This window comes from Podarcis pityusensis, assembly GCF_964106645.2.
Source record: "Podarcis pityusensis genome assembly, chromosome: 6".
NCBI classification, from domain to species: domain Eukaryota; kingdom Metazoa; phylum Chordata; class Lepidosauria; order Squamata; family Lacertidae; genus Podarcis; species Podarcis pityusensis.
The window spans coordinates 27901524-27929277 of NC_138030.1; the positions used below are offsets into that span (position 1 = coordinate 27901524).

A 27754-nucleotide genomic window follows, 5' to 3' on the forward strand; every position below is an offset into this window, starting at 1 on the left:
AGGAATGCAAAGAAATTTCAAGGGTCCCATATATCGCAGCCTCTGTTGATGTGGGTTGCCACAAATACATTTGCCTGTGAAAATAAAGGACATTCATGTGAAACTCAGAAGCACTTATACTTTTTAGTCTTCTAATCTGCTGCTGCTTTGATTTTGCTGTCTTTGGCAGATTACGTTATTTCAAACTGTTTCTGCTTTTGCTGTTTTACTGTTAAAGAGCCTTAGGACATTCGGTTTACACTGAAAAGTGATGTACCAATTTGAGAAATCAGGGTGTGTACTGTAAATGTGTGAAGGAGAGTGATTGCAGTCTCAGCCCAGCTTTCTGCTTGTGTGTAAACCCTGCATGTGAGTCATGAGAGTGTGTGTGTGTGTGTGTGTGTGTGTGTGTGTGTAATTTGCTCACCTCCCTGAAACCCCATCCCACTCCAGCTTGTGGGAGGTGACAGTCTGAAGTAGGGAGCCTAATCTACCCATGGCATTTCCCTGCATAACAGTTCTTAACTGTAGAGTGGAGAAGGCTCCCTGCTTCACACAATGCCCTCCATGAACTGGAGGGTGCCAGGGGTGGCAAGACAAGGGGTGAAGCTTAGTGTGCACCCACCACCCCACTTGCCAAGCTCATGTGGACGACCTACATCTGAGCAAGCTACGTAAACAGGGCCTGTGCTTCTTCATGAGTGATGTAGAAAAGTGTTGACTAAAAGAAGCCAGTATGTTCTGAAGCAAAAAGTCTGTTGATCAGAAAATGCAAAATGGCTAATATTTAAAAAAAGCTCCCTACTATACATTGTCCAATTTTGATCCCCTCACTCCCAGTTGTAACTCCTTTAAACATTCTATTGCTCTACATTGCAAGCAGAGTGGGCTTGGCTTGGTTGTTGGCACCACCGTGACAATGAGTGTTGTGGCCCCACCTGCACTTTCCAGCTTTCAGAGTGTAAACAAGGAAAGAGAAGATTTTAAAGAACCTAATACAAGCTGTACAGGGATATAAGATACAGAAAACACCCGAGCTTGAAGATTAATTGACTCTAAACATCTGATCTGCATGCGCAAGTGGAAGAGATGTCATTAGCAGGAGTCAATTATGGCTTAAATGGTTTCAACAAATGCTGACTCATGGTATTTACAGAAGCTCAGCAGCAAAGCCACATTTCCCCCATTTTCGTAAACTCTGTAATTTAGCATTTGGTGGAAAGGAGAGTCATATCCTCTGGCTTCTCATAGCATTATGAAATATATTTCAAAGCTTCACTAAGAGGCATCTTAATAAATAAATACAGACAATTTACACATATCTATTAGCAATCACATCCCCAGTTTGCTATTCAAAATAATATAATAGCAGCCCTTTCGACTGAGACCAAACATCCATCTACTCCAGCATACGGCTACCCCAAAGTGATCTGGCAGGTACTGGCTATGCACACGCCAAATATTCAAAGCACATTTAAAGCGCTACTAATCACCGAGCTGTAGTTTGCTAAAGGTGTCAGGGACTGTAGCTCTCTATAGGGGGTAAACTATAGTGTGCAGGATTCTTTTTTTGGTGGAGAAATGTGCTTTAAATTTGCTTTTAATGCATGGTGGGTATGCACTTGGTGGAAGTACACAAAACAGACACTAAGGGAATAGATCTCCTGCACCGTTGCTACCCTAATACATGACAGGACTGACCCTACTATGTGGCAGGGCGAAGCAGCTGCCTCAGGTGACAGATTATCCGGGCAAGGAGCAGCAGTGAGGTGTTGGGAGGACAGAGCGATGCTTGCTGTGGATGCCACATACGTAAAGAAACCACACATACATGCACACTGGGCTCTGTTTTCAGAATAGGTATTTACTGTACTGTATTCAAATAAATGGGGATAGAACTTGCTCCTTAATTGTTTTTGTGGAAAGATTACAACTGCTTCCTTTTGAAGCAAAGGCATTATATACATGATCAGAAATTCTAAATAAAACACATAGTGCTTGAGGGGTCATGACCTCAGATGTAAGGGGTGATGCTAAATTGGTGTAGTTAAAGGAAAGGATGACTACAAAACCAATATAGTTTTTCTCCTTACCCCACTGAGTAAGGGAAGGGAAGGTTGTTAGCTTTGGAGATGTACCTCTCATGTTGCTAAACATGTCAAACAATTTGGACAATATATATTCAGTGTCCTCCAAACACATTAAACTCTGTGAACCTTTTTATTTACTATTACATTTTCCTTTTAGTATAAAACAGCAGCCACGATACAGCACTTTAAGCAGAAGATAATGAGTCATTAAGGGAAGATATTCAGTAAATACCTGCATCTGTGTTTAGGCCATTAAAATGCCCTGGAATTGTGTAATAGTTTCTGCTGCAGAGGAAAGTATGGCATATCCTTGATCTTAAAGTGGTTTGGGGCTAATGTGTTAGCATTCTGGATGAACAGATTGGGTCCATGTTTACCCTGCTGCACTCTCTGCCAGTAATAAACCTATCAAGTAATTAGACTTGTGTCAACATAGAGGACTACATGGTGGCCAAAATACGCTGAGGATCTTGTGTGTAAGTCCCCATGAAAACAGTGGATACTACTTCTGAGTAAACAGATTTAAAATTATGCAACATGTTAGCAAGACTAATGTAACACTGTGACTAAGGGTGAAACTGGATGTGACTTTTATCATGTAGTTTGGTGCTGCATAGCTGTTTCTTGTTTAATAAATGGGGTGGAGTGGGGAGCGGGACTGGGAAATTGGCACTGTGAAGGAAGCATTAACCCCCACTGTTATGTACTGAAGTTCTCACCCTGGGCCAGCAGGGGGATACTGTAGATAGTTTTCACTCAGGTCCACGTATGCAAATAAGGGATTGAAAGTGACATTCAGTGATTGGATAGTTACAGAAAGTTGTTACAGTTGCGTTGTAGTGGAGCTCTATATAAGCAGGCTGGCTGAACCCTTCAGTTCAGTTCTGTTCTGTTCTGTGAATAAACAAGAGCAGTTTGAAGAATCGCTGTGTCGTCTGATATGTTCACCTACAACTCAACACCCTGCTTGCCTGAGTCCCAGTTGGAATCAAGCCTACCCCTTATGCCTGCTATTCACTATGCAAGAAAAAAGACAGGTATATGGACATGGAAATAGGTGAGCCTGTATTTTATTTTGACAGCCAGCACAGTAACCCATAAGATAGACCCCTACCCCTAAGTTAGCCTTGCAAATTGCCGTATAACTCTGCTTATGTCTTAAAGGAGGCTTACCTCTGAATACTGTAGTTCTGCAATTGATTTATCTAGCTCTGTAAAGAGACTTACTTTTACAACCGAGTATTTCCCCCTTTTGTCCCATTAAAACCTTTGAAGGACTGTCTTTTGTGGGGAATTATATTCCATTCTTCTCCAAGGAGGCTCACCTGGCTCCTTCGTTGCATATCTTTAGATGCCAGGCATTCCTCTTCTCCCAGGCCTTTGGCTAATTGAACAGTCTATGGCCTTTTGAAATGTGGTTGCGGGATGTGTGGATTGGTTTTGCTTGTTATTAGGGCATGTGTTTTTGTGGTTTTTATATAGTAAACCGCCCCATGGTCTTCAGATGAAGCATGGTATAGAAATTTAATGAAATAAATAAATGAATAAATTCTTACCACAGTGTAAACTTTAGCTCTCCCTAGATCTGTTAGTGTTGCTGTTGCAAGACACAAGCACCATGGCCAGCCCCACCGTTAGGCAAAGTGAGGTGACTGCCTTAGGTGGCATAAGGTGTAGTAGCAGTAGCCCCTGGCTCTTCCTCCTTAGCTCCCCAGCCATTTGTGGCATCTCCTTATCCCTCGTTAAATACTCTTATTCTCAGACAAGTCCTACTCAACAGCTTAGTGTACGTAATCTTACATAATAATCCTTGGATGCATTCTCAAAAGTGCCAATGAAAATTTATACTTGTGTCTGTTGGTATCATTTCTGCTGTCATTGCCCAGATTTGCTCATGTTTTCAGCACAACAATCAGGATGTAACGTTATCATGACAACAAATGTCAGTACTGTATTATGACTACTCTTGGGGGGGAGGCTGTTCAGAAGCTGCTCCAAAATGTTCAGAAGCTTCCAAACTCTGGTTAGATGCAATGCACTACATAAATATTTGCTTTAGAATGACACTCCAGAGAGATGTGCAGGGAATCTTAGCCCCTCTACATTGCTGGTGGTGATTCAGAGGCTCCTAAAGTAGAATTTCGCTTGTAAACTGTACTTTGTTGTTAAGCCCGGTGCATCACAGTCACAAGAAAAGAATTTGAGTAAATGTCATATCAGGTGATTCACTGTTACACTTCCCAAATATTACTCATTTGGTGTGTGTGTGTGTGTGTGTGTGTGTGTGTATGCCTGCATGCAAGCAGGCTGTTAAGATCCAACTAAAGAAGATCTTAATAATGACAAAATGGAAGTGACATATGGTTGGCGCTTGCCTTGTTAGGGTATTAGGATTTCCTAGGTGCTCTTGCCTCAAGATAATTGTCCTTTTGTGATCACATGCATAGCACAGCAAAGACTGATAAAATTGACATGCACAATCATATGGATTAGGCATGAGAAAACATAAGACATTGCTAGGGGAAATCTTATCAAGTCTATCCTTGACTCCCCCTCCCCTACTGTAGTTTGTGCACATAACAAATGGGTATATACTGCTTTGGTTTGGAATATAAACCTCTCCTCCTCCAGCTTAGCAGAACATGAGATCAAGTGTGTTATAATTAATGGACTTGGGAGATCTGGGTTTAAATGTTTGCTCAGCCATGAAACTCATTGAGTCAACTTCCGGGTTGGTGCGAACAGCTAATGGCGGATTCCCTCCGAGCTCCGGAGGGAATCGGCTCTGCTGGGGACGGGTCTTGCCGCGACGGCGACGCGGAGACCCTCAAAAACCGCAGGCGCGGATGCCTGCGGACCTGGTGACTCGGTGGGCACCTTAAGCGCCCCCCGACCCACGAAGAGCCTTTTTAAAGGCTACGGAGAGGGTACGGAGAGCGGCGTGGTGCTGGGAGTAGACCGCTACCCCAGCGGAGCGAAGCCGTGTGCCATGGCTGAAGAGCGCTGACTTTTTTCCTTAAATTCGGAACCCGAAAAGAAGCAACCCGTGAGTAGATTGGAATTCGGACTTTAAAATATCTATCTGTGAATTTGATACGACCGGGGGATGTGTTAAAGGGAAGTACGCACCCCCCCTTCTGCAGACGATTTAAAGCAATAGCAGGAGAACTAAGTTGGAGAGCCTACCCCTTTGGGGTGAGTTAAAAAGACATTAACTTTCACGATTTGATAAAAGAAGTTTTGAGCTGGAGTGTAAGAGTGGAATTTTAGAAGTTTTTCTCTTGTTGTGTGTAACCCCCCCTTCCGGGCCCGGGAGCGTCCTTCCTTTGAGCCTGTTGAAGAGGAAAGGAGTTTGACAGCTGTCAAAGCTGTCAAACGGGCAATTTAAAGTAAAAAAGCATGTTACTTAAGATCTCCCTGGACTAAATGTGATACAATTGAATTAAAGTGGTTGGAAACAAAGAAACAAAGAACGAGGCAAAGGACTGTTGGGAAAAGATTACTAAGTAACCAGATTCCCTCTAGGGGGAATTCTGAGACATTACAATGGCTGCGGATGGAAATTTACTAGCTGAAATAGAAAGAATGTTTTACTTTGTGGGAATTTTACAAGAGCAGAGTCTGGCTATGAATAAACAACTCACGACCTTGACTTCTGGAATAAGCAGCTCTGCTGAATGTATTGAGGATTTGAATGAGAAAAAATCTGCAGCTGAACCGGAACAGATATCTCAAGAACTGAAGGAGACTAAACAAGGAAAGGAGAAAGCACAGATGGAAAGTACCAACCAGAAGCCTACACATGTGGATTATAAACAAGAAGACCCTTGGATTACATGGATTACAAATCTGCAAAAGATGCGAAAGATGAAGGAGGAGGCCCCTGGAGTACTTGGAATTCAAGAACTTAAAAGAAAGAAGAAATATGATGGGGGCCTCCATTCTGAATATGAAGGACTGGTGGAACTTTTGCAGCAGTTGTCTCTAAGTTTTCTTGTGGGAAGAAAACCTGGCTTGATTGGGACAGAACTCCTTCGAGATCCGAAGACCAACATAAAGGACTACCAACAAAACCGGCGGAGAGGGACTGAAAGAGACTTGAAGGCCTCGGATGTGAGGAATCCAGGCTAAGAACTGTTATTGTGGACATGTACTTGGGAAGGGACGAACCGGGGATGGGAGGGGGGGGGAATAGAATTTTAAAAACACTTACGATTTTTGGGTCTAGTCAATATGATTGATGTTTAATAAAAAATGGGAAATCGATGGAAGGGAATCTGAGTCCAACTTAGGATAGAATTTAATCTTCTACAAAAGATGTAATATTAACATGGTAAGGAGGTAAAATAATAACTTGCTGACATAATTATGGGAATTGGGATGTATGAAGGGGGGGTGGGGGGAAGTCAAGGACCAAAGTTAAGAAAGTAAGATTTTTGAAATTATACATGTTCTTTGTCTTTGTCTTTTACGTGTGTGTTATGTCTTTATAAAATGTGAAAAACCAATAAAAAATTTATATATAAAAAAAAGAAACTCATTGAGTCAGGCATTATGTCACACCTCAAGTAGTTGTTGTGAAAATAAAAATGGCCAGAGCTCAAGTGTACTCTGTTGAGCACTTTGGAGAAAAGATACACTACAAACGTGAATAAGCATTTGTATTGGGTAGGTTATGCTGATGGGTGTGATTAACAGAGATAATATCTATTTTTATATGCTTTCTTTTTTCCCTAGAACTTTAATACATGTTGTATAATACCTTTTCTGCCACCCTGCTCTTCTTTACGCAAGGCTCGTGTTAGGTTGAACATTGTCTAAACATGCCTATGTCTTTGTTTTCACTTAGTTATACTTGAGGAAATTCACCTTTTTTGTCATGTTGTAGGGAAGTTCACACACTTTGGGAAGCCTTGTTTCATAGTACTCCACCTACCAGCAGATGCTCAGATTGTTAAATTTAGTGTGTTAATAAAATTCAGAGGCAGTTTTAGACTATTGAATTGCACAGGAAGCATTTCTTTGGATCAGTAGCACTTTGTAGAAAATTTTGTTTACTAACATTCAAGTTAAAGAGCTTGTATTGGTTTTTTATATATAAAAAGGAGATGTTCCTAAATTAAATTATGTATTCCAGATATTAGCACTTTACACTTATGGCAAAATGAACAAAATGAATGAAACAACTGGAAAATTCACCAAAGGAAATTTATAAGTAATGAATTAGTGAAATTCTAAATAAGTACCAATAACTTTTCCAGTAAGATTAAAGAAAGCATAATCTTCCCAGAGGTATTCAGCTTCTGACTCCCTGCAGAATGAGTATATACCATGATGCCACCTGCAGTAAAAACAGAAGCACTACATTAGTCTTTAATTACTATTCTGTAGCAGTTTAATTACTATTCTGTAGTCCCCTTTCTTACAGAGTGCACACAGAGAGTCTCCAGACAAGTTATTGTGCATTTAAACATTCACTCCCCTTGAGACTCATGTAGTTTATCCCAAAATAAGGAACATTAGTGGAAAATAAACTGATTGTTGTATGTTTGTATACCGTGCTTTTTTCAGGGGGACAGGGATGCGGGGGTACACATACCCCTAAACATTTTGTGAATCTAAATGTGGCCTCCTTGAGGGGCAGTATTTCAATATGAGTAGGAAAATGAGAGTACCCCTAAACAATTTTTTAAAGAAAAAAAAGCACTGATTGTATATACTTATTTCCAGAGGGGTAGCAAAATCAACCAAGTCTTGTGCCACCTTAAAGACTCACACATTTTGTTTATAGCATCAGTTTTCATGGACTCCAGTGCACTTCACTTCATGCATCTAATGAAGTGGACTCACTATGTTCGTCTTAATTTTAATTTAATTTAAATTTAAAATTAATTTTAATTTAATTAAATGTCACAAAGCCTTACACTGCAACCCTGTGCAAGCCTCATTTAGTTATGGGACTTACTTCCATTTAGGTAAAAGGACTGCAACCTAACAGAAAAAAAATCCTATACATAAGTCCCATTGAGTTCAAGGGAGCTTGAACTCAGGTAAACTCAGGTATACGTCCCAGGTAAACGCATATGCCCCTGACTGTAGGAGTTTTTTGAATGAATTGTAAATTGCAAGGGGACATCTGCTTCAGGGAAGCGACATTGAAATGCACTGAGTTGCTGAAATAACGTCTGCTGCTGAAATAAGGAAGCATCCTGATTCTGTAACTAAAGAAGGTCAAGTCTAAAACAACGCGCGCACAGCCCTTCCCTACGAAGAGCAACTCTCCGCTCGTTGTCAGCCTGGCTTTATTTTGTCTTGCTTCCCTTGCCGTCGGTCCTCGGGAAGTAAAGGCTTCCTCAGCCGATGGGATTCTGGGAGTTGTAGTCTCTTCACCCCAGCCTGCTCTGTAGACGCCCAGCTGTAGGGGCGAGCCTGGGAACTACCGCTGGCATAGGCCGGTGTGTCCTGCCGCTAAGATGGCGGCTCCCTTGGTGCTGGTGCTCTTGGTGGCCGTGACAGTTCGGGCCGTGCTGTTTCGCTCCAGCCTGGCCGGGCTCATCTCGGAGAGGGTGGAGGTGGCGTCCCCTTTAAATGCCTGGAAGCGAGGTGAGAGGCCTGAGGTTAGGAGGGGGCGGCGGGGGGGGGGGGTAGGCGGCGGGAGGTGGGCATCTTCGCCCGCTCCTGGGGTGGCTCCCTCGAAGAAGGGGACCCCAAGCCCTCCTCGTGGGCTGCCTTCTGACGGCCGGACCCAGGACCTCTCGTGGGAAGTGGGGTGGGCGATCTGCTGCCGCCCTTCGACCTGTGCCCTGGTGCTCAGCGCTCCTTGGGCGCGGAGAGGGTTTCAAAAAGTGCACCCGCGGGAGAGGTTGCCAAAAGAGCTCCTCTTCCCATTGCATGGCAGAAGCCTTTCGTCGCATGGAGAAACAGTACTGTAATTAATGGGGGGAAACTTCACCTGTTGAATTTTCCCCCCTCAATTTTTTTTATTGATTTTCCAAAAAAAAATTAAACAAACAACATAAATCTCAACCGTATTTAAACCTAACTTAGTAACATTGTTAAGCGACTTCATCGTATCTTCCTGGTTGAATTTCAGTGTATATCATTTTAACGGTTTTCCAAAACCAATATTCTTATAAAATTAACTTAATCACTTAACATCTTTCTTTCTTTCCAATTCAGCATTAAATGTATTAATTCATGACATTACATATTTAAATCCTGGTATTTGCAGGCTTTTCCAATTAATTTGTTGAATTTCTTTTTACCTGTTCTTCAAGTCCCAAGGGCACAGGAGCTTGCAAAGAAAACGAAACAAAAATAAGTAACTCTGTTTTCTCACTGTACAGTTAATGTCTGCAGAAAAGGGCCAGGTTGTAAAAAGGTGTACCATATTTTTCGCCCTATAGGACGCACTTTTCCCCCTCCAAAAATGAAGGGGAAATGTGTGTGCGTCCTATGGGGCGAATGCAGGCTTCGCGGACCTCTCCGCAAGCAGCGGGAGCGCTCCCACTGCTTGCGGAGAGTTGCCTGCATGCTGAAGCCTGCGCACGCTGAGCTCAGCGCGTCCAGGCTTCGCGGACCTCTCAGCAAGCAGCAGGAGCCAGCGCTAGGCTCCCACGGCTTGCAGAGAGCTGCCTGTTTGGGGGCTTGGGTCTGGGGAAGCTTGGGCTTCCCCCGCCCCAGCCCCGCGCCTGGGGGGGAAATAATTTTTTCCCCTTTATTTCCCCCCCCAAAAACTAGGTGCGCCTTATGGGACGGTGCGTCCTATAGGGCGAAAAATACGGTAAATAGGAAGAGGGCTCTTCTGAGCAACAGAAAACAACCTGCTGAGCTCTAGTCAACTGTTTGCTGTTGTTAAAGGGTTACAATTAAAGCCATTCGAATTTCTTTTTACTTTATTTCTGTCCTCCTGTATCCCCGTGATCAAATACCACATAAGGCACATAGAACATTCAAGGGGTGTTTACCCAGCTTCTACCATCAAAAAAACTGGTAGCTAAAAATATGAATTCTCTTTGTAAAACTTCTGTTATAAAAGAAATAATAATTTGCTTTCTCTGTGTTAGTTAATAATGGAAAACTCTGGCAACTAGAAGTATGTCATCTGACAACCAGTACGGTACTATGTACCAGTTATATCAGGCATAGGCAAACTTCGGCCCTCCAGATGTTTGGGACTACAATTCCCATCATCCCTAGCTAACAGGACCAGTGGTCAGGGATGATGGGAATTGTAGTCCCAAACATCTGGAGGGCCGGAGTTTGCCTATGCCTGAGTTATATGAAATGCATATGTATGTATGTATGTATGTATGTACACACACACATAAAATGGTCAGCAAAATTTTCAAAACCAAAAACAATTCAATTCAAAATGCTGTTTTTGACCTTTCAAGCGCATGCGACAGCAATACCTGAAGGATCACCTCTCCCCATGAGGACCAGCCCATGCCCTGCGATCATCATCAGAGTGTGTTCTCTGTGTGGCCCACCTGAGAGAAGAGTGGAGGGTGGCAAAACAAGAAGGGGCCTTTTTAGTGTTGCCCCGCCATCTGTAGAATGCTATTTTCAGGAAGGTGCTCCTGGTGCCATTTCTGTCAGTTTTTAGGTGCCAGGCTAAGACTTTATCCAGGGCTTTGGTTAATTAAAGTTGTCTCCTGTGGTGGTGCTCATCAAATAGTGGGATGGGTAAGACTTTGCCCATATGAATTTACTCTTGGATGAGAATTTCTGTGTCTTGTGTCTTTCAAATTTACTCTGGTTTTAAATTGTTTTTATATGCTGTGATTTATTGTTGTCAATGTCACTTTAAGACTTTTTAATGTAAAAAGCAACTCATGAAACAGAATAACTAATAAAATAATAATATATAGGATATGTTTAAGTGGTGAATTTGTGTTTGGATCTATATAAGTGAACCCTCACTATTTTCAATCTTGGGCATTTAAATATTTAAACCAATAACAGTGATTTTGCATGTTTTTTTCAGTGGTTGAGGGGCTAGCCTTACTTGATTTGGGCGTCTCTCCATATTCTGGTGATGTATTTCATGAAGTAAGTATTTAGTGATTCATTTTTATAAAATATATTGAAATGCTATTTACCGTATTTTTCGCTCTATAGGACGCACTTTTTCCCCTTCAAAAATGAAGGGGAAATGTGTGTGCGTCCTATGGAGCGAAGACGCCATAGCCCCGCGACCCTCTCCCGGCTGGAGAGGTGACGCGCGGCTATGACAGGAGCCTCTTTAGCCGCGCGTCACCTCTCCAGCCGGGAAAGCGCGCGCGGGGCTAAAGAAGCCATAGCCCCGCGACCCTCTCTCAGCTGGAGAAGTGACGTGCGACTATGGCAGCAGCCTCTCCGCTGCGCCTTTCCGCTGCTCCCTGACCTGCTCTTTGGGGCTGCTGGTGGGCTTCCCCCCGCCAGCCCCAAAGAGCAGGTCGAAAAGAACCTGAAGCCTGGAGAGCAAGAGGGGTCGGTGTGCACCGACCCCTCTCGCTCTCCAGGCTTCCAAGGTAGCCGCCTGAATGCACCTTAAACAGCACCTTGTTTTAGAGCGGGAAAACAAGAGGGGGGAAATTCTCCCTCTCTCTGCGCAGCGCCTCCTGCTGCTTCGCTTAAGGGGCACTAGGCAGAGAGGGGGAGAATTTTTTTTTCTTGTTCTCCCCCCTCTAAAACAAGGTGCGTCCTATTGTCCGGTGCGTCCTATGGTGCGAAAAATACGGTATCTTGGAAATTCTGAAGTCAAGAGGGCATGGTAACTGATGTGGAGGGTCTTTGAGACACTGCACAGAATCCTGTTACTCCCTTCTCACTTCTGATAGGATGAGATGGGATTGGCTGGTTTTAACATTTTGGCATCATGCTAATTGGTTATTTCTGGTGATTTGTCATCCTTGGGCAGAGCAGAGGTTGCATTGTTTTTGTCCTTGGTATATTTTAATTGCTGCAAAAAAAAAATTTAAGAAAAAGGTATCTAATAAATTTACTGAAGTTATATGTGCACATACAGTTAGTGTAACAGGGCAATCTGGGGAAAGGAAGGGTTGTTTGCATCTTTCATATCCTCATCCAGCTTTTCCTCAATGTACTGTGGAAGTTACTGAATCTCTGAATCGCAAGTAACTGATACTTTTGCTCTGGTTCTCAAGTAATTTATTCTTTTATTCTGTTGTTATTCACTCTGGAAGTTTATTTTCAAATGAAAAGACTGCTATAAAATATTAATTAAAATAAATGAGCCAATACAATTCCACATTGTGAGTGAGAATTGCATACAGGGAGCTCACAAAGATCTGATCAGGACTGGTCCAAGACTTCCTGAGGCAAAGGTCAAGATGGCAGCCTTTCCATGTACAGTATATGAGTTGCCCAGTCTGACAGCTGGATTTTATTTCAACACTGGTGATGGTACAATGCCAGCAGTAGCAATTTTAGGGCAGTAGGCTGGCTTAGGAGTGCAGGCCAGGCCATGTGACACACACAGCTCTGTCTTCCTATATCCTGCTGCTTCTGTCTGCTCCTCAGAACTTGCCACCTGAAGTGGCTGCCTTACTCTTACTCTGCCGTACATTTAGAAGACATCTGAAGGCAGCCCTGTTTAGGGAAGTTTTTTATGTGTGACATTTTAATGTATTTTTAATCTTTGTTGGAAGCCACCCAGAATTGCTGGGAAAACCCAGCCAGATGGGCAAGGTACAAATAAATTATTATTATTATTATTACCGTATTTTTCGCTCTATAGGACGCACTTTTTCCCCTCCAAAAATTAAGGGGAAATGTGTGTGCGTCCTATGGAGCGAATGCAGGCTGCGCCGCTAAGCCCAAAGGCAGAACAGGGAGACGGAGCGCTGCGGAGCGCTCCGTCTCGCTGTTCTAGCTTGGGGATGGCTGCGCGCAAAGCGTCTCCAGGGCAGCGGGGTGCCTTCACCCCGCTCTCCTGCAGAAGCTAGCAAGGCTTTTCCCAAGCCAGAACAGCGAGACGGAGCGCTCTGTCTCGCTCTTCTAGCTTGGGGACGGCTGCGTGCAAAGCCTCTGCAGGGCAGCAGGGCACTGCGCTCCAAAGGCTTCAGGGATGTTTGAGGCTGGCGGTGGGGGGAAGCAGTGCTTCCCCCCACCGCGAGCCCCACATGCTCGGGTGAATGCACCTTGAACGCACCTTGTTTTAGAGGGGGAGAACAAGAAAAAAAAATTTTTTCCCTGTTCTCCCCCTCCTATGGTCCAGTGCGTCCTATGGTCCGGTGCGTCCTATGGTCCGGTGCGTCCTATAGTGCAAAAAATACGGTATTATTATTATTACTCTAGCTAATACTAGGGTTGGCCCTACTCCCGTTCCTCTGATCAACTTGATACAAGGAAGGAAATACCCAGGGGGGTTTTTTCCCCCAGGAACAGTTTTCCATAATTATAATGGCTATATAAACTTCTTTTGGGTGGGAAATCCTATTTGTCCAGTGTAAACTCAGAGGATTTGTTGTTATTTGTTAGCCTGAAGAAGGCAGTAGCTGCCCTAACTATGCATTATCATTGGAGCATGACTGGAAATGTAAAAGCAATTGGTGTTCGCTCCGTAAGATAAAAGAGACGCAGGTGGTGCTGTGGGTTAAACCACAGAGCCTAGGACTTGCCGATCAGAAGGTCGGCAGTTCGAATCCTCACGACGGGGTGAACTCCCTTTGCTTGGTCCCTGCTCCTGCCAACCTAGCAGTTCGAAAGCACGTCCAAGTGCAAGTAGATAAATAGGTACCGCTCTGGCGGGAAGGTAAACGGCGTTTCCGTGTGCTGCTCTGGTTTGCCAGAAGCGGCTTAGTCCTGCTGGCCACATGACCTGGAAGCTGTACGCCGGCTCCCTTGGCCAATAAAGCGAGATGAGCGTTGCAACCCCAGAGTCGGCCACAATTGGACCTAATGGTCAGGGGTCCCTTTACCTTTACCTTTTACCGTAAGATAAAATTGAAATTAGAGTGGTAGCTAAAGTACAATCTTATGCTTGATGGGGCAAGGGGCAGAGCTTTCTAGTTTGGCCCTATATGCCACCAAATTACTCCTTATGCAGATAGGGTCTATAACTTGGGAGGGGAGGCAGGAGATGTTCTCCACCTATTCCCATCCCCAACACTTTCAGAGGAATGCTTGCTTGCCTCTTCACCAAAATGATATTGAAGGGCAATTGGTTATTTGTTTTGGAGTGGGGGGCAAGAAGAGGGGCACAAAAGAGTTATCCTCCCCTTTCCTCAATGCTTGTGAGTCCCTACTTGTAATATTAAAGGCAAAGGCACAGCTTCTCCAAAGAGGAGGCTGTGGGGCTGTTCGAGTTGCCTTTGGGAATAACAGGCCTCTTCCTTGCCCTTCTTTGCTCATGTCAGTACAGCGTATATACCAGAGGTCAGCAGACTTTTTCAGCGGGGGGCCGGTCCACTGTCCGTCGGACCTTGTGGGGGGCCAGACTATATTGGGGGGGGGGGAATGAACGAATTCCTATGCCCCACAAATAACCCAGAGATGCATTTTCAATAAAAGCACACATTCTACTCATGTAAAAACACACTGATTCCCGGACTGTCTGCGGGCCGGATTTAGAAGGCGATTGGGCTGGATCCAGCCCCCGGGCCTTAGTTTGCCTACCCATGGTATATACCCTTGTGGAGCACTTAACAAAGTACACAGGAAGTCAGGAGCAATCATAAATGCCACAGCCCCAACATCAGTCACGGCTGCAGCATTGGTCGAGTCGCAATAGGTTCCTAGCACAGATATGAATGATAGGTGGATTAGTGGCTCTGCATTACATGTCATGCCATACTCTGAAGATACCATAGGTTGCATTCAACTAAGCTTTACTCTGAGTAGACCCATTGAAATTCATGTAGGTCTATTAATTTCAATAGATCTGCTCTGAGTAAATGTTAACTTAATGCATCCCTAAGTAACACGATTATATGAACCTAAAGTGTAGACTTTGTGTCATTTCCTGGAAATAGGTGTCTTTGTTTGTTTGTGTTGCTTTGATTTGAAAGCAGTTTGCTCAGGTTAATTGTATTTCTCTCTTTGTTTCCCCCCTTAGACTCCACTAATAATATACCTCTTTCATTTCCTGATTGATTATGCTGAGCTAGTATTTATGGTAAGTATTTCTTTCATTTTCATCCATAGCTCAATTGCCTCTCTTTCAGAGCTTATTCCTTGTTTTATTGAGCATGTAGAGTACACTTTCCTATATATAATAATAATAATAATAATAATAATAATAATTTATTATTTATTATTTATACCCCGCCCATCTGGCTGGGCTTCCCCAACCACTCTGGGCGGCTTCCAAAAGAATATTAAAATACTGTGATGCATCAAACATTAAAAGCTTCCCTAAACAGGGCTGCCTTCAGATGTCTTCTAAAAGTCTGGTAGTTGTTGTTCTCTTTGACATCTGGTGGGAGGGCGTTCCACAGGGAGGGTGCCACTACCGAGAAGGCCCTCTGCCTGGTTCCCTGTAACTTGGCTTCTCGCAGTGAGGGAACTGCCAGAAGGCCCTCGGTGCTGGACCTTAGTGTCCGGGTAGAACGATGGGGGTGGAGACGCTCCTTCAGATATACTGGACCGAGGCCGTTTAGGGCTTTAAAGGTCAGCACCAACACTTTGAATTGTGCTCGGAAACGTACTGGGAGCCAATGTAGGTCTTTCAAGACCGGTGTTATATGGTCTCGGCGGCCGCTCCCAGTCACCAGTCTGGCTGCCACATTCTGGATTAGTTGTAGTTTCCGGGTCACCTTCAAAGGTAGCCCCACGTAGAGTGCACTGCAGTAGTCCAAGCGGGAGATAACCAGAGCATGCACCACTCTGGCAAGGCAGTCCGCAGGCAGATAGGGTCTCAGCCTGCGTACCAGATGGAGCTGGTACACAGCTGTCCTGGACACGGATTTGACCTGTGCCTCCATGGACAGCTGTGAGTCCAAAATGACTCCCAAGCTGTGCACCTGGTCCTTCAGTTACCCCATTCAGGACCAGGGAATTCTCCACACCTGCCCGCCTCCTGTCCCCCAAAAACAGTACTTCTGTCTTGTCAGGATTCAACCTCAATCTGTTATATATTGTACTCTTATAAATTCACACACACACATGAATTTCTAAGAGTACAAAATACAGAACTGAAGAATAAAAAAGAAAAAAGTGAAAGAAAAAAAAGGGGGAAAGGGAAAAAATTAGATATATTACATCAATCCATATTTTTTGTGAACCGCCCTGAGACCTCCGGGTATCGGGCAGTATATAAATTCAATAAATAAATAATTCTGTTCCATCAACTTCCCATCCATCCTTCCATGGCTCCTGAAAGTTTCCCATTCCTGCTGCATATGCTATTTTTTCCCTAACTATTGAAACATTCAAATTCTACACTTTCCTAAACAAGGTGGTAGTTGTAATTTTTCCTCCAGAAAGCCTTTAATTATATGATACTCTGTTGACATGTGGCATATCTTAGAATGGATTAAATCTATACATATTTTTTCCTTAAAAAAAAAGTTATCATGGGATGTTTGCTTGCCAAGAAAGATAGAAGTGGAGAGTTTATAAATCCCAGCTTTATTGCTTTTTATACTGCCTTAGAGATAGTGAAGAATCCAAAAATTAGTAATCTCCCATTACTTTTCCTGTTATTAATAATTTCCTACCAAAAGCAAGTGCAAAAGGTCTGGTGACCTCAGTAGGACTTCTCCCATGTTATAATATTGGAGTTACAATAGTGTTTGTGCGCCAAATGTATGTAAAACAAATGATCAGAGGTGTGGCTAATTTTGCTTGACTTCATGGCATTCCTGTCACGGCCAAGTTTGGATTATACTTGCCCTTACCTGTTTCCTATGCATAGTGGCCGAGTGAGATCACACCTTACTTTCCTACATCTGATACCTCTGGGGTGTCCATTTGTGGGTGTCATGTCTGAATGTGGTGTATATGTATAACATTCATTGCATACAGACCAAAATGGCATAGACTCTGCATGTTGGGCCTATACGCATTGCATTTTACAGGTGTGCACCATACTTGTCTTCTCAGTTGTGAAATTGCAGTAAGATTCTAATCTTAATTTACCGTGTGAGAGGGGTTTACTGCCTCACAAACAAATACTTCTGCTATCTGGTTCTAGTCTTACCTGAATTTAAAAAGACCCACCTGTGCTAAATTTTTCTTCTTCGTTCAAAGTATCAGGTCACAGCTGCAATTATCACACATTTAACATGATGGCGTGGTTGAGCTCTGAAACAGAGTTTGTCAAGCTGTTGGAACTCGCGTGGGACTTCATGAATGAGCTCCACTGTCGACTAGGTTCTCAAAATGCTCCATTTCCTAGATCCTTTCAGGGAGATTGATGAGCCAATGATATTGTGTTATACCTGGGACTGCCTTTAAATGTGATCTAGAAACTTTCGTTGGTTCAACATAGGGCTACAAGATTGTTAACTCTGGGACTGGCTGATATGATCATATTACACCAGTATTTTACCATCCGCGCTGACTTCCAGTCTGTTTCTAGCCCAATTAAAAATGCTGATAGTGACCTTTAAAATCTTAAATGGCTTTGCGCAGATAATTTGAAGGATTGCCCGCTCCCTGGAGGCCTTCCTTTGGCTTTTCTGCAGGTACTCCCACCAATTGAGGTTTGGTGGGTGGCTTCCAGAGAGAGGAACAGCTATGGAACCTCAGTTCTGGACTATCCGCCATACTGCCACCTAGTGCCTGAATTGTGGGCTCTTTGGTGCCAGGCAGATACCTTTGTTTTTTCTCATTTTTTTCCAATCTTAAAATTTGAACTGCTGTTGCTTCTCATTGCCAGTTTTTAATCAGTATTTATTCTTCTGCTGGCTTTATTCTGTTTTGGATTTTATGCTTATGCAGTATTGTGGTTTGTTTTTGTTTTTTATCTTTTTACTGTAACCCACCTGAGGTATACTGGGAATTTTACACTTGAGATGTATATTTTTAGAACCCACCTTATTTCTGTATTTTATGTTGCTTTAAACTGTTCTTAATAATGCATCTTAATTGTTGTAACCCACCCTGGAACCTTGGGGTGAAGGGTGGGTAGTAAATTGTAGTTGTAGTTGTAATAGTAATAATAATAATAATAAATAATAGGGTGCTGTATAAATGAATTAAAAATATATAAATCAACTCATCATAATTTAAACTTGCAGGTAGAAGAATACAATTTTAATATGTTTTTGGCCCATGATGTTTGCATTCCTGAACATTGCAAATTGCCTCAGAAGCTGATGTTACTTTTTAAAAAACATTTTGTAAAGTAACATGTTTCATTGTGATCCTTTACATTCTCAAGTGTTTTTCATTAATATTGGTGATATTTTTTTCAGATTACAGATATGTTGACTGCTGTCGCTCTCTATTTGGCCGTTCAGGATTACAACAAAGTTACGGTAAGTAAACATGTGTCATTTGTTTATTTGGTTATTGTCCACATTGATAGGGCATTTGCTATGTGTTGTCTTCTCTTTCCTAATTTTTCTTTCTAATAAGCATTTTCTTTACTTGTTGGGTTACCCACCTGCTATGTGGTGTCATTTGTAATTTCAATATCTGCTCCCACATATTGAAACTTACTGTCAAAGATCTTCACGATAGTTACATTATTTCGCAGTCATTGAGTACTGAAACCACACAGTATCACTCTCACACACAAAGAGAAAGAGACAATAAGAGGGAAGCAGGACAATAATTGGGCGAGAGAGGGCAAAAGGCTGCATTTGACTCTGCTCATGAGCTCCACTTTTGTTACGTTGCTGCTGGATTTACATCCAAGTGCATTTTTGCAGCATGATGTTGGAGTGGGAAATTAGCCTTTCTTAGGCACATGGCAATACCTGTACCCACTCTTCTAGTTTTTTCAATGCTGACTGCAGTGCATGCCTCATGTGCAGTAAGTAGGCAGTGCAGACAAGGTCATACAGCACTCGCTGCTTTTCTTGCTGTTCCCCTTTGCCTTCCCATTGCATGAGCTGTGCTTAAACCAAGAAGCGTTTAATTGACTATAGCTTCCAATTTCATGCAAACTGGGAGACTATAGTTGCCAGTGCCATAACAATCCAGGACATTAAGTCCTGGTTTGAAGTTGGGTTAATATTCTAACTTGCTTGGAAGCTGGTGACCATAGTTTCCCAGTTTGAACGAAAAATGGGAAACTGTGGTTAATTAGAGATGTTATGGTTTGTGTGCTCACAACAGAAAGCAGAAAGGGACTGTGGGTGCAGGGGGGAAATATTGTAAATATTTTGGCTTCAAGGTATGATTGTCCCAACCCAGCCAGTCTAGTCTAGTATTCCAGCAGGACTGATTAATCCATACCAATCCCTTTGAAATACCATTGAACGGAATATGAAACTAAAAACCCTCTCTGGAAAGGAGAGGATAATACTTTCCTTATGGTCAGTAGAAGAGATCCTTAATATGGATTGATATGCCCATTATCTTGGTGAATCATTTTCCAGTACAAATAGGAGGCAGAGACACACAGTCAGTATCCACCCAATAAATCTCAGTCTAGATTGTGACTTGACCTTTTCCTTATTAACTCATGAAAACTGAAAGGAAACTACTGCAGCTGTAATGCTTGCAATTCAAGCAGTTTTGAATGCTGTCTTCTGAAAGGTCAATATTGATTTATCTAGCGAGTGACATTTTAAATATATAATTACATCAATATATTTCTAAAATTGTCCTCAAATGAATCTGATGCAGTGTTGAGGAGGGAAACTGCTGTGGTTTGTAGATGTTCATGTCATGCAATATACGGTCGTTCTGCCTGTGAAAAGCTAGTAACAAAAAAATCTAAGTACTAAGTTTATAAGCTTTGGGCTATAGTAAAAAGAAATTTTCTTCAGGCAGCACAATAATGAGGCTCGGTAACTTATACAAATACAGTGATTTGTGACATCTCATTTTTCTTTCCTATCAAGTTTAAGAAGCAAAAGCTACTAATAGAACTGGATAAATATGCACCTGATGCAGCTGAGCTTATTCGGACCCCCATGGAAATGTACTATATCCCTCTCAAGGTTGCACTGTTGTAAGTATTGCCTTCACTGGGTAAAAATCTTCTAATACACAGAACGTGTATTATATTGGCTTGGATCCAAAGAAGTACTAGTGGAATCCTGTTCACACAGCTGGGCTTTCCTGTCTCCTCATTCTGCCAAGCATTCCATCTTCTAACCAGCAAACTATGGTTTGATTAAGACAGGAAATAATGAATTATGCCCCATCCACGAGGGGAGGGGAGGCTTGGGAAGGAAATGGCATACAAGCCCACTGCTCATTCACAGTTCTCAAAACTATGTTTTGGAGCATTGTCTGCTACACAACCATCCTGTCCATTCCAAAGGTGCACAAGACTGTTATGGTTTGTGGTTTTCCCCTCTCTTTCCCCCCAGTAAACATTTCTGCCCTTTCCTTCTTGTCCCTCCAACAAGAGGGAAAGAGGATGAGCTTCATGAACCCAATGAATAGTGTACTACCTTCTGCTAAAATTGCAGACTTCTTCCCCAAAACTACCTTCACAAGTTTGACTTTCAGAAACAGAGAATCTCTCCTTCCTCCTGTCCTGATCCAATTTCTTGAAGGAGCTGCCTAGGGCTTATCCCAGGATAGCACCCAAGGAAAGGGCTTTTAACTCACACACCTTATCTTGCTGTGTCTTTATTACTAATAGTTTTATTATAATGGTAATGATTCACCCAGAATCTCACCTACTGAGCAATAATCTATCTGTGCGTCCCTTTTTGAGCCTAGTGAAAAGAAACAACTGAATTGTTCATTTTTATTATTATTAAGGAACTGTATCTTAAAATAATTAAAAAGAACCATCCTCTGGAAGATATACAGTGATGTGTGTGTGCTTTTTAATCTTGTAATCTCTCAGCTGCTCTAACTCAGCTGTGTTCAAGGCTTGCAACACCTCCCACAAAGCCTGCCACCCACACAGTTGCAATCCAGCCCATTGTAAGTGTTCTCCTGTTAGCACATAATTGTCCTTGAATCATCTTCTCTGTGTTCCCTTAATTTCTTTAATAAAACCTATTCAGTGGCAGACCATATTTTTTCTTAAAGATGTTGCATGCTATTTTCTCCCTGTTTTTACTGTTTATCCATTACCAAATTTGGAAGGACAAGTATTAGTAATTGTATATTAAGAAATGGGGCCTCCATCAAGGTGTTACTCATCTCTCAGTAAGACTGCTTCTGTTCAGTGTGCCAGCCAACCAGCCAGCCAGCCATGCCCTCTTCCCCCAGGCCATTCCACTCAGTCTTTCCCCAGTTTTCTATTTTTCTTTTCTTGCAGAAAACTGAACATGCTCAGTCCTTATTGAGCTTTTCTGGGAGGGAGCTGCCCCTTTGGGGTCTTCCTGTACTCTGGCAAAACTCAGGGTTTCCCTGCGCATTTTGATACCCCCCTTTTGTTTCTCGGTGACCATTGTTAGCTACAACAATGTTTTAATATTCTGTTGGGAGCTGCCCAGAATGGCTGGGGAAACCCAGCCAGATGGGTGGGGTATAAATATTATTATTATTATTATTATTATTATTATTATTATTATTATTACATTCACCACCTGAATTTACAATTAGAGGGAATGATAGGTAGGTGAAGTCTCAAGGTCTGAAAGGCTCGCAGCCTGACAGTGCAATCACATACACGTCTGCTCAGAAGTACATCCCACTGGCTTCATTCCCAGATAAGTGTGTACAAAATTGTAGTCTTAGTCAAAAATAATATGCATAAATGAAAGAGGAAATGCATAGGGGGAAAGGGAAAACATAATCTTTCTAATACTTCATCAACCTGGTTCCCATGTAACGCTAAGCCAAACCATGATGTATCTTACGTAAGCAAACCTTGGTTCCCAAAGAGAACATGGTGGCTACTCTGGTCCTGCTCTGGTCCTATCGCTACCATACTGTGAGATAAGCCATGCTTTGGGTCAGGGTTACATTTGACAGTGGGCTGATGGTTTATCTCCCCCAGACAAACCATGATTGCTGAATCATAGGAAACAAACTTGGCTACAGCTCATGGTTTGTCTTGAGCCACAAACTCTCGTTCAAATGTAATGCTAGGCCAAACCATGGCATAGCTCACAGTAGCGCAGCTTCAGCAGCGAGACCGGTGGAGGAGCAAAGCAACCATGATCTTTTCTTTAGGAACCCACACATTTGCTCGTTTGCACTACTAAACCATGGTTTGGCTTAGTGTTGCGTGCAAACTGAACGAGTATAAAATATATCAATCCAGCCCTTTCAAACTCACATTTTTTAGTTCCGCTACATATAAAGTTTCCATTCCTCTACCCATCCTAATCTCACCTCCTGCCAATCTCACTTTGCATTCAAAAGGTCAGTTTCCCCTATTACATCATCACGCTTCCGAATGAGATTGCATTTTAAATGTACTCTTTCTCCTCTAACATTCTCCTTTCCTCCTTAGACTCTTGTAATTGTCTTGTACTGTGCTGGAAAATAGGTTTGTCTGCAAGGGCAGTACTTAACTTGGCAGGGTCCCAAAGGTACCATTTCAGTTCAGGGTCTTGGATGACAAAGCATGTGCAACCCAGAAATAAAGAAGAGATGGCAGAATCCTGATTGCTTGGGGTTTGTTTTAACTCCTTATCTGCAGCTGCTTATTTTATAGAGTGCCCTTAATGTACAGAGTAACATAAGCAAAAAGAAAAAGTACAAGTCTCTACCCTAAGCAGCTTATAACCTCCTTTTGATGAAGGAGAAGGAAAGGAGAAGCTAGATAAGCAAAGGGTGAATGTGCAAATACAATTATGCATAATTAAGTTTTGTATCGGCTGGGGATGCAAATACAGGGTTAGGCCAAAGGTTTCACAGAATAACTAGGTCAGAGGATGAAGTGGGAGATAGAGTAGGCATTCTGGGACCTTGACTTTGCATTTTTGCTCTTTTCCAGTTATCTCTTGAATCCATATACTGTGATGTCTTGCGTTGCAAAGTCCACTTGTGCCATCAACAATACCGTAATTGCATTCTTCATTTTGGCAACGATTAAAGGTAATTGATGTGGGGGAAATGGCATACCTCTCAGTTTTTCTTTTTATAACATTTGAAAAATGTGCCACTTTAAATGCGGAAAATAAGTGTGTGGTTGTGTTTGAGCTGTCAGGCAAACCAGATCGCAGATAGGTTTGTGGTTCTGCAGTCTTTGATGTCACAACTGAAAACCTTTTCGGTCTGAAGGCCACATTCACTTCTGGGCAGCTTTCTGAGAGCCACATTGCCAGTTGTGGGCGGGGCCAGAGGCAAAAATGGACTTGTGCAGTGGGTCTTCATCCCCCCCCCCATGCCCTACATGACCCCTGAAATTGGCTTGGGGGTGTGTAGTATTGTCAGGTTAACAGCACACAGAGGGAGGAGAGGGAAGACCATTCCATCTGGCGATCTGCAATGTTTACATGGAGGGAATGTTTTTCTTAGCACCCTTCAATCTCCTTTTTTGACCAAATGCTTCCATTTTAGAAGCCCTTTTGAGTATGGAAATTCTAGTGATTATCAGCTGTCGCAATTATTTTGTTTTCCTGTTTTGCAGGTAGTGCCTTGCTCAGTGCTGTATTTCTGGCCTTAGCAACATACCAGTCCCTGTACCCTCTCACCTTGTTTGCACCAGCCGTTCTGTATTTATTGCAGGTAAACATTCTACAGGAGCAAAAACTATGTTTTTAATACAGCTTCTGCTATCAACCATCAGCAAACAGAAAGAGCAGCAAGCACAAACCAATAGGTACCACAATGGCACCAGTTGCCAACAGTTTGCAAGACTTCCTTGGGGGCAGACAGCTCAAACTGGAAAGCAACCTGCAAGTTGTTTTCAGCTCGCCATGGCTGGGACAGAGCACTCTTCCATTCTCTTGTGGCCAATGTTACTGAGCAAATTGTGAAACGCCAGGCATTTGCCTGTGCTGATCTAGCTAAAGTGGGGAGAGTTTTGATGACTGTCTTTTCTTCTGAATCAACTAAGTCTAGGAAGGCCCTGCAGTTGGCAACAATTCTCTTTCTTGCCCTTCTGTAGAAGATGACAAGCATCTGACTTCTCTTTTTCTGAATGTTGATCTGAGTCCCTGAGGGAGTCAGATGCATTTGCAATCTTTAATTGTTCATGTATCTACACAGCCCTGTAAAACAGATTAAATGAGGTTCTCAGTCAGAGGGCACAGGATATTTTCCCAAGATTTGGGGATTGATAAAAAAATTTTGCAAACCATTTTTTAGTGGTTTTTAGCCCATTGTTACCCTACCATTCCCAGATATTTAGGATTTTGCACTATTATTAAAATACAAGTACCTTCTGTATTACAGGCGCTCTTCCATAAATATGCAAACCCTGATCTGGAAAAGGTGGGGTTTTTTCATATTATATGTTTCCATTTCAAAAAACTTACTTTGTGATGTTTCTCCCCCAATAGCGTCAGTTCATACCAGTGAAAATGAAAAGCAAAGGCTTCTGGCTTTACACCATGCAGTATGCAGCTCTGTATTTGGGAAGCCTGGTGGTGATTATTTGTCTCTCATTCTTCCTCCTCAACTCTTGGGATTTTATTCCGTCTGTGTATGGTTTCATGTAAGTAGAACTTGCACTGGATCTGTCCATCTGTAAAACCACTGTCCCCCTTAAGAGCTTCTTATTATACTTGTGAGTTCAGAACACAAAACAGTAGAACAGTTAAAATATTGAATTAAGCCCCCTGTTGTTAAAAGATACGTATGTTTGTTCAATGTCGTGTTAATTAGGGGTGATTCATTGCTGGGTGAATAGTGCAACTTCATTTATCTGAATTGTTTGGAAGATAAACAGTTTGGAAGATGGTTTGGAAGATACTTGATAAACAGGAGCTCAAGTAAATTAGTGTACAGGACTAATTATGTAGCGCTGTTTAACTAAAGAGCATTCAATGATGTTTGGATAACAAGCATTCATAAGGCTGAGATTTGTTATAATGGAGATCCTGTAAATTAAGAGAAGCTGTGTTCAAAGGCTCTTTAAGAGCAGTTGTGTGCTTCCCATAGACATCTGATTGGCCACAGAGAGAACAGAATAGTGGACTAGATCCAGAAGGATCATCTTATATTCTTAATTCAAGTAGTCACAATTCCTGGAGAAAGCCAATGTCTAAGAGGAGTTTAGATTATGTGTGGGTTAAACATGGCTCAATGTATTAAATGCTAACAAGAAAGGAAAAGCAATAAACAATACCCGATGTTGCTTTGCTTGTTACATCCTTTAGGTAAGCATAGCTTCTGATACATAGCACAGTCAGTAGGGCATGAGACACTTAGTATCAGGGTCGTGGGTTTGAACCCCACATGAGCAAAAGGTTCCTGCATTGCAGGGAGTTAAACTACATGACCCACGTGATCCCTTCCAACTCTGCAATTCTGTTATTCTATAAGGAGCACTGCCTCAAAGGCACCAGTTCTTTGGACAGGTTATACAGAATGTGCTTGCACAGTGGAAAGATGAGAAGCCCCACAGCCTCCAGATATTTCAACTTGAAACGTTAGAAATGGAAAGATGTAGAACTAAATGTTTGTCCCCAGTGCATTGTGTTGTTGTTGTTGTTCCTCAGAGTCATTGTTGTTTACCTAATACAGGACAATGGTGTTCCTTGAATAAGCTGTTATGACCAATAGGTGTCACTGTTTTCCCACAGAAATAAATTTTCGATTGAAATGGAACTGCAAATGTCATAGTGAAGATAATGGGGGAAAGCCTAGCTTTGGGTGGGTGGGGGAGGCAATGCTTTGTTTATTTTTTAAAAAAATATATAGATTGCTTTTCAAACCAAATTGTTCCCAAAACAGTTTGCAAATATATATACAAAAAGCTAAACCACAGTGCAGTGTTATAACTAGATGAAAAACCAGACCTTTTAAATAGTCCAAAGTACTGCTAAACCCAGCAGAAACTGACATGAGTGTGGCAAAGAGAGAGAGAGATACAGACTAGCTGCTAAAAGCAGCAGTAAAAATATTGATCTTTAAGGCCTGTTTGAAAAGGATGGAGCAAAAGGATGGAGGTTTCCTAACTTCATATAGAATTGAGTTCTAAATTGTGAGGCCACGGCCAAGAAGTCCCTGTTCCATGTGCACAACAGCCTATCTTTATAGGTGGGCACCTAAGTGGGGCATCTGAAGCAGATTTTAAGGTGGGGAACGAGGTCCTTTAAATATAGGCTGGGTCTCAAACTATTTAGGGCCTTAAATGTCACCACGAGCGCTTTCAGTCAGGCTCAGACACTGGTATAATATGGGTGTAATATGCTCCAGCTTCCCAGCCACAACCTGTGGGTGGGCAGTTATATTTTGCACCAGTTGAAGTTTCTGAACCATTTTTAAAGGCAGTCCCAGGTCTTTGTAATGTCTTTGTTGTTAACGTGCCGTTTTTACTCTCAATTGTTCATTGATCTACTGTTCTACTAAGCTGCATTTATACTCCCTGATTGTGACATTGTGCCATCCATTCCAGCCTTTCCGTTCCAGACCTGACACCCAACGTCGGCCTCTTCTGGTACTTCTTTGCTGAAATGTTCGAGCACTTCAGCCTCTTTTTCGTGTGCGTCTTTCAGATCAACGTCTTCTTTTATACTATTCCCTTGTCGGTGAAACTAAAGTAAGTAGACTCTTTTACTCTTGCCTCTCTCTTTGCTGCTGCTGCTGCTGCTGCTGCTTCCTCAGTTTCTGCTGGCCAGGAGTGTTAATTTTTAATGCTGCTGACAAAAGCTTTTGCTGTGCAAGGTAGTGTAAAACCATCACCAGGAATGATCAGTGTTCTCTTCTGGAGGGGTCTTATTGCTCACTTTAGCTTGGCTAATCCTTGTTGAACATCACTATTATTCTTTTAGCTGAAGCTTGGTTTAACATAATGCTGTGCATGTAAGAGAAAAATGTGCTGCATTCCGCATAGCTGGCTTCATGTTTCAGCCAGAACCTTCAACTGCTATCCATGGTGTTCACCTGGACCATGAAGCCATAGCATGCTTACACAGCACATGCAATCCAATTCAAATGAGATGGAGCAAACACACGTAAGTTTTTCTTACATGTCTGATGCCATGCTTACAATTGAGCCTTATTTGTTGTATAAAAGAGACTCTGCATATAACAGCAGAATTATTCAGTGTTGAGTTTGAGGTTTTAATTTAACTCTTTTATCCCTCCTGAGGAATAATGGTGTAGTTAGGGTTGACAGTGCTGTGTAGCTCAAAATATGATCTCCTTCCCCTGGCGAATGTAAATTAAATAAAGTGACATAAATGTTGCTTTGTATTCATTATTTATTAATTAGAAATGTTGTGTCTTTCAAATAATTTGGAGCTACAGAGGACGGAAAAGATACGAAAGTATGGATGAGGTTTCATGTGTCGCAACCTGTTGCTACAAAATTATACACAGACTGTTTCATCATTTAACTTCATCTATTGTTATTATTTAGGTATCTGTATGCCTTTCAGGGCTACACAGCCCCTCTCAAGTGGGTGGTTTGCAATAAAAAAATTAAGATATTAAAATAAGACTTTCATAATAACAGTTCAATCTAAAAATCCGAGTAGTTATATTATGCTTAAGAGCCTAGACTGTTCAGAGTTGTTCATGAATGTGCCACT

The 27754-nt window shown here is 42.3% G+C and overlaps 1 protein-coding gene and 1 long non-coding RNA gene across 2 annotated transcripts in view; one reads left to right on the forward strand and one right to left on the reverse strand.

Annotated features, from left to right (window-relative positions):
- Positions 1–7263: 7263 nt before the first annotated feature.
- LOC308479019 lies at positions 7264–8157 on the reverse strand. Its single transcript, XR_013987433.1, has 2 exons — positions 8031–8157; positions 7264–7410 (listed from the first exon to the last, which is right to left on the reverse strand). It is a non-coding gene; the product is annotated as an uncharacterized lncRNA (long non-coding RNA).
- Positions 8158–8426: 269 nt separating this feature from the next.
- The window catches only part of PIGU (phosphatidylinositol glycan anchor biosynthesis class U), a 30505-nt gene continuing 11177 nt past the window's right edge, over positions 8427–27754 (forward strand). The window contains exons 1-9 of the mRNA XM_081009269.1: positions 8427–8672; positions 11059–11123; positions 15133–15192; positions 18437–18499; positions 20036–20145; positions 23047–23147; positions 23683–23780; positions 24557–24711; positions 26617–26760. Coding sequence (XP_080865395.1) covers positions 8543–8672; positions 11059–11123; positions 15133–15192; positions 18437–18499; positions 20036–20145; positions 23047–23147; positions 23683–23780; positions 24557–24711; positions 26617–26760 — 926 coding nt within the window. The 5' untranslated portion in view covers positions 8427–8542. The remainder of the gene's footprint in view (positions 8673–11058; positions 11124–15132; positions 15193–18436; positions 18500–20035; positions 20146–23046; positions 23148–23682; positions 23781–24556; positions 24712–26616; positions 26761–27754) is intronic.